We start from the raw sequence: 7,623 nt of genomic DNA on the forward strand, positions 1-7,623 counted from the left end.
AGGAAAATTGTATGCAGCATGTCTGTCTTTGTCAAACATTCAGACAAAAGATTTCACACTTTAAGAGTTGGGATAAACTTTGACGTGCAGATAAAACAAAAATCCTAAAGTCAACAAAATTTAACAGTGGCAATGATAACAAGACATAGGCAAAATAAATTAGTGAACCATGCGTTTTCTGTGATTGTTATCTGAAGCCACTGACATTAAATGTATAACTAAACAATTAATAGACTGGAAAGTGAAAAGAAATCTGCCAAAAACTGTGAATTATGGTTTGGAAAATTGGACCCAGTAACATCAACTATAAGCAATTTGTCTGGGATAAAATAAAAATAACACAGTGCGAGCCTTGTTCTATGGACACATCCAGTCTGCTAATGGATGCTATAAGCGTGCCAAATTACTCCTGTGAAGTAGCATAATGAAATTTTCATGTAATGGTTTTGCCATTCAGGAAAGACTGGCCAATACTTCCTGGTACTGACTGTATAAATAGCAGTGGTGTCCGGCGTGTCAGAAACGGAGTGAGACACATGGTAACAAGCTTTCTGGGTTCCACGTGCGCTCGATGAACTGAGCCGCAAAGTAACTAAATGTATCCTTTGTTTTCTCTTTTTCACATAGGAGTCACTTTGTAATGGAGCATACGGCTCATATAAAGTGAAAAATTAGATAATTTGTGATAAATACAAACATTTATGAATACGATGGTAATATCTTCATGGTTTGGGATTTGTACTACAGTGCTCTTTCACTTGTCGGACCCAATTTTAACCAGATGCAACTGAGTTAGAGCATTTCCGAAAGAGAGCAGTTGTTGACATTTTCACTTATTTTCCCTTGATTTCTGTATCATGTCAACAATGTGTCTGATTTTTTATGAATAAGGTATAATGTATTTCTGAAAGGATTAAAAAAAAGATCAACTTCCAAGATTATTGTGGCTTTAATGTATACATGAATACGTAGAAACACTGACCATGAATGCTGGATAAATGGAAACATATAAATTATTGCAGCTCAGTAAGTTGATATATAGATGAAATTGCAATGACAGTGATTTGCAGTACGTATGTCATGCAGCCCTTCCTTTCATCTGGGGATCAGGCAAAAACCAAACAGGGCCAGTGATGATAAATTCAAGGAGAAAAAAATGTTTGAATGGATAATGGCACATGTATCAGTGTCAGCATATACTGGCTGAAGGACCGCTCACATCAAGTGCTTCTCTTCAAGGAACTCTAAAGATTCTTGTGTCCATTGTTGCCTGCTGTCCCAGGAGTTTCAAGCGAATCAGACTGACAACTTATTGAAAAGTAATAAACGTTAATTCACTAGACTTCCAATAAGATGGGATGAAAAAGACCAACATCATCCAACGTCACCATAAAAGCAACGAGCAATTTTGTTCTTTTCTAATCTCGCTTTATTGCAGAAAATAGCATGTTTAACACTGGAAAGAAGTTGAACTCTTTTAACCTTGGAGACTCAAAGCACCAAAAAGCTTCAGTCCACCATTTCGTCAAATCACAGTAGTGATAAATGAAGAAAAACGGCAGCTGAGTTTTATAAAAATGGCAGGTGAAACGTCATATAGCAAGTACTCATCTAATCAGATATGTTCAGCACCACCGACACACCCCACATTTCTAATTCTTATGAACTTTTTAGGTGGTTAAAAAAAATCGAAATTATTCTTGAAAGGTACCTTAAGGAATTTGCACGTTTTATGTGAAACAGCGCCCCCTGCAGGCCTTGGGCGTAATGCAGCTTAGTGAAAAACTCGTCCCTGTGGCTCGCGTGCACGGAAGAGGGGAACTCCGTCTTCGCTCGTTTAGTAGCGCTCAAGTAAGATTTAAGTTTCTTTTACCTGCTGGAGTCTGTGTGGAGCTGTGGCAGTGCTAGAAGCCAGTCTTTTCTTACTTTCTGGAAGATCCTGCTCAGTTGTTGCTCACTAAGCATCTGGCGGAGTAATGGCGGACAAAATGAAACCTAACCAGCCGGAGCGCGCATTACGTCATTCCTTTCAAATTCTCCCCCAAAAAATTCTGGTGCCGGACCGGCACTGCAACTTTCAAGTGACAATTTAGCGCTGTTAGAGGTACTTGTAATGAATATGTCAGGGCACATTGTACACATCATTAAAAATGTGTAACATATTTATGGTGGAAAATAAGTATTTTTAAGGTTGTAAAACTCCTTAATGCACCTTTAAAGACACAAATAAGTTCCATGTATAGCTCCAAAATTGAGAGGAAAACCAAACTGCAAAAGCACAGAGCAAAGTCACCCTGAGATCCAGAGATGGCGTTGGATTAGAGGAGAGCCAAAAGTCAAAAATGTAAACAATCAACAGCCGAACAAAGACGGCACAGAGACATACCTCCTCTCAGTGACACATGACTGAGGAAGTTAATCTGTAACACTTGGAAACGCTGTTGTAGAGACTTTTACGAGCATAATTTTGATGAAATGATCCTAAAAGTGTATCGAGAAGCCTGAAGAGGAAACTGTCTGGAGTTAGTCGGGGAGATGACTTTGGTAATTAGTTGGTCAGTGTGTGAATTGATAGAACTGGGGATTGAGAATGAGATGAATCATTTCAAAAAGTGTCCAGGTAGGAATAACATTGTCAGGAGCAGTTAGGAGCAGCGAACTAGACACTCAGAGCAATAATTCCAAAGTCAACATGCTGCGTCTCAGTCCTCAGGAATTTTTTATGAGCCACCACTTATCTTGTCATATCAGATTTCTTCCACCAGCTTTTTAGGAGGGAAGAGAAAGGACACCTTTAGGGCAAATTATTCTCTTTTAATCAAATCACTCTGTATGGCCTGAGGAGATCTTTCAATTTCATTTGAATCAGAGGGGCACTGGCCACTAATGCACACAAACACAAATAATTAATTAAAAAAACAGCTATACAAAGAAAAACCCATGAATTTGAGAACTCAGTTAAAAAAATAAAAAATAAAAAAATAACAGCAGCAGTTTGGTGTCTTTTCATCTAAATGCAAGAAATGGGACTCAACAGGAAAATAAAAAATACAAGAAGAATCTAAGGAACAAAGTGGTGTCTGGAGTTTCCATCACAAGTGAAATCCCAGATTTTCTCACTCCCAGTTCATGGAACAGAATCGAACAACTTTATTCAGGAGTGCAGTCGGTGCAGGAGGGAGCTATAAAATATAAATTATACCACATAACCCTATACCTCCCAGCTGAGCCATTTGGTTACAACTATACTCCTGTTCGTTACACAGGTCCAGCGTCTCTGGTATTTCTATAGCGTCGACATGAATTATATTCTAACCCTGCAGAAGAACGTATGGATTACAAGTGAAATGTAATTTCCCCGACCAATTGGACAGTTGCCACACAATGACACTGAAGTGTTTATTTTACACAGTTGCTGGTAATTACTTCTGGACAGAATCAATTAAGGCCACCCCAAATTACAGCTGAAAACCTAAGAATCATGACCGTGTCTTGGAAGACAAGAAAAATGCATTAGCGGTGTGTTTCTAAAGGCAGAGTTGTACAAAATGCGTTCTATCACAAACGAAGACAGAGGCACAGTGTATGTGGCTTCTGCAGACACTCTGTGTGTTCATGTTTTTCACCAAAGGTTCCTGAATCCCTCCTTGAGGACTGTGAAAGTGGATTAACATATGAAATGAAGCCTTTGGGGGGGAAAAGGCCAGAAAAATCGAGTGCATGTAAGTACAAGTATCAGCTTACAGTTCAAACACAGCTCGTAGCACGGAGGCCGATTTTAATCTGATTAACTCGCTATTTCCACGTCTGATCTACCCTCTCACCAGAGACAATAGTATTATTTAGCAGATTAAAACTCTTTGAGATATCAATCTGTGTGATGGTACAAGACTAAACACATCTTAAATGCTCCTGTCATAATAGCTGTTAACCCTACTCACAGCCCTCTGCTGTTTGTGAGGCTTTTTTTTTAGTTAAAAAAATCACATGAACGCAGACCAAATTTCATAATGTTTTCATGAGCGTAAGTGTGCAAGGATTTAGTTTCTCACTCTGTGTGCGGAGGTACAAAAATGTAATTATGTCTCTCATTTGTATATTGTTTTAAATCAAGTGTGTCTCACACTGTGCTCTTTATTAAATTAGAAGGCCGGCGATCCAATTTGTTTTAACATTTCACTGCGGCTCTGTTTAGTGGCTGAAGCCCGCAGCTTGGGTTACCCTACCTTGTTCAAAGATTTTCATCTTGAGCCACCTCTAGGTATATCGCCCCGCTCCCCCACTGTAAATATTACCTTTTCGTCACAGCCAAGACACACTATCAGTCATTCAAGAGAATATTAGGGTGAGGACAAATGGAGATGGGCTGGATAATATCAAATCAGCAATGACTCACAACAGAGTGGAAAAAAAAAAGTTTGTTTTATCTCGAGTGTCCAGCGATACGGAAAGCGGTAAAAGAAAAAGTGCTTCTTCACCTTTCCTAAATATCTTTACCTGTTAGAATGAGTATATTTCTTTAATCTGAAATAAATGGTGCAGTTAGTTTTCCCTTCCTGCTTTGCACTTACCCATATTTCCTTTCACCTGTGCTACGCTGAGGTTAAGTGCTTTACTTTTTGAGCGCAGCCTCATTACTAAAATTGCACCGAAAATCGGTCCGAACATGAAGGTCAAGCAGTGATCATGTTCCAAAATGAATCGAATAAAATGCTGAAATAAGCCACTGCACAAACAAGCAACGCAGGACAGCAGGAAACTCCGAAATGTCTGTCATCAATAGAGTCTTTATGCATGCGTTCGAATGGAGATGCGGGGAGTGAGAACATCGGGCAGAAACCGAGAGAAACCGAGAGGATGGAGCAGGAAGGCAAGAGTGGGGAAGATTTCTGGATGTGAGCAGTAATCAGAGGAAGCCAGCAGGGGGGACAGGGAGGGTTGGTGGGGTCAGAGCGGAGCACAACTAAGCAGCCTTTCTCTTCATTAGCGGTCTCTCTAAGGGGGGCGTCACAGGCCTACCTGTCCAGCAGATTATTGAACCGGCTAACCAGTGGCTCCCACCCTACACACACACTCCCTCTGACACACTCTCCCCTCTCTGATTCTCACAGACCCAGAGGAATCACGACCTAGCAGCAGCCTCACTGACAACTTTAACTTTTTCCTTAACCTCACGTTGCTGCACTATGCGCCGGCGCAGGGCGTCTATTCCCAGCATAACAAGAACATTTACCGCAACATTTTCTGGAGATTTTATTTTTGGAGGCTTTCACAAAATATTTCATATGTTCGTCTGTTTTCACTCTTCAAGCCATGGTCTTTTATATACTGCTAATACTTTTTTTAATGCATCATATATTATCGTTTGGTTTTAAAAAAAAGCGTATGCATTCCATGATAATCATCCATCACAAAGTTTAAATATGTGCAAATGATGTGGCGAAGAAAATCTGAATAGCATAGATCCTTGACTGACCTGGGAGAGAGAGAAAGAGAGAGCGAGAGAGAGAGAGAGAGGGAGAGAGAGAGAGGGCAGCAGAGAGATAAAAGTAATGAAATGACACTCCAGGAATGTAAATTGGCATTCTTCACTGCAGTAGCTCCACCAGCTCATGAAGCATCTCTGACACCCAGTCAGACCAGGCCAAAATACAGTGTTAGACATTAATCTCACACACACACAACTTGCTGAGGGAAGTGTAAGTGTACTTTTGTGGTACTTTTAAGTGGGCATATTCGTCTCTCTCCCTCTCTCTCTCTCTCTCTCTCTCTCTCTCTCTCTCTCTCTCTCTCTCTCCCTCCTGAAGTGTGTCCACACAGGCATGTCTTACACTGTTATGAAATACCTCTGTGCTGTTTTGCTGGAGTTTCACTGTCACAGGTTTGTCGTGAGCTCCTTATTTAAGCTTCCTTCAGGAGGTGAAACGTGGAATAGTTTTACATGAAAAAGTTAAATGACAGGGAACACTGCGAGATTATAGTTTTGTGAAATTTTACAAAGTAATTTAAATTAATTAGAGGATTTGTTTGCATCCCAACACAGGAAAAAAAAACATTTTTTAGATTAGCACATAAAAATTAAAACAAGAGAGAGGAAGACATTTTTTAGAAGATTAATAGAATATTGCTGAAAATGTGAATAAACACTTATGAAGAAAAGTGAAAAGGGATTTTAAAAGAGAAGTTTTTGGGTTTGGCGTTAGTTCAGATTTGTTCAAACTTTATAAATCATTATGGGAAAGATCAATCGAAGAAATTAGGAATTCCTGTATACAGAAATGGACAGAAAGAGAACCCAGCACACACACCAAGTTAACTAAAGAAAAAAGATCCACAATACAACCATGCTAAAACAGGCTATAGGGATCTGGGGTAAAATAAGTACTTAGAAATTGCAAATTGTAATAAAATGCATATTTGTGCAAATACCAGCTTTAAATGAGATATGCTCATATTCAGTTTGCATAAAAACTCTTCATCAGCTCCATGTATATGTGATGAAAGAAATGCACTTAACTGCATTAGCTATATGTGGGGAAATTTCTACAGGTGGCAAAAATTTAAAAAAAACTTCATATTTGTGCAGGAACAATTTGTTTGTCAGACTTCAGATAAAAGTTTTAATCTGTTAAGAGATGGAGCATGAAAAATATTTCAAATGAAAACCTACATTTTATAATACATCATACCCTGCTGTGTGGACTCAGAGTGTCACTGAGTGGAGTTTGTGTTTGTGAGGTTTGTTTTTACCACAAATGCCACTTTTATAAGTACTGGGTTTGAAAATGCAAAGCAAAGGGCAAAAAAGCAAGAAAATATCAGAAAAAGGGAGCAATGTATTTCTTTTCTAAACTGTACAGAAAATAAGGGCTTCAATCTGCTTGGTACAACACAACTTCATTAATTTTTCATCTTGCCTGACAAGTTTGCATGAGATAAGTTCGCCGTGCAGAAGTTGAGGGAAAGTTTCCACGTGCGCGCTTCTATTCAGCGGGTTGTTTCGCGTGAAAAAACGTTCTTAAGCACAGAAAGTAATATCATATTTACCATTGCTGCATGTTGTATCTGACAGACCCCGGGGCTCCTGGCACTTTTCAAACTTGTCGTCCTCAAAAAAGTCTGATTTCGCCCTCAAGTGGGGAACTTTCTCCTCTTCAGTCCCGCGCGCTGTGCGTGGCTGCTCGCGATCTCTTTCGTCTTCACAAACTTGGCATCGATTTATTTTTTTTTTCTAATCTAATTTTTTTTGACAGTTCGATATGTAGCTGTTAACAATTAAACGCGTTCACTCTCTTTTCATCCTTGAACAGTCAGTGTGTCCCGGCTGCTCCGCGGAGGAGGGAGGGAAAAAAAAAAAAAGACGCGCACAGTTGGAGACGCGTCGGTCTCACGGAGAGACACGCGCGACCGCGACACGCTGTCCGACCTCTTCTTTACGTAAAGTGTGGAAATCAAGCAAGCAAGAAAAAAAATGGCTGAGATCACTGACAACCAGAAGCTGGGCTGTTACTGCCTGTCCCGGCTTGAGGGAGAGAGAGGAAAAAAAAAAAAACGCGTCTTCGCAGACTTCCCCGGTGGTTTCCTCGTGCAGAGTCAGCACGGTGCGCCGCGCGGAGCTGCGGA

General features: G+C 40.1%; 1 protein-coding gene across 1 annotated transcript in view; it reads right to left on the reverse strand.

The window, feature by feature from the left end:
- The window catches only part of bnc2 (basonuclin zinc finger protein 2), a 159,698-nt gene extending 152,432 nt beyond the window's left edge, over positions 1–7,266 (reverse strand). Inside the window, exon 1 of the mRNA XM_030094527.1 lies at positions 7,048–7,266. Within this exon, the coding sequence (XP_029950387.1) occupies positions 7,048–7,050 (3 nt within the window). The 5' untranslated portion in view covers positions 7,051–7,266. The remainder of the gene's footprint in view (positions 1–7,047) is intronic.
- Positions 7,267–7,623: the final 357 nt, after the last annotated feature.

The sequence above is a fragment of the Salarias fasciatus genome, chromosome 6 (genome assembly GCF_902148845.1).
Source record: "Salarias fasciatus chromosome 6, fSalaFa1.1, whole genome shotgun sequence".
Lineage (NCBI taxonomy): Eukaryota > Metazoa > Chordata > Actinopteri > Blenniiformes > Blenniidae > Salarias > Salarias fasciatus.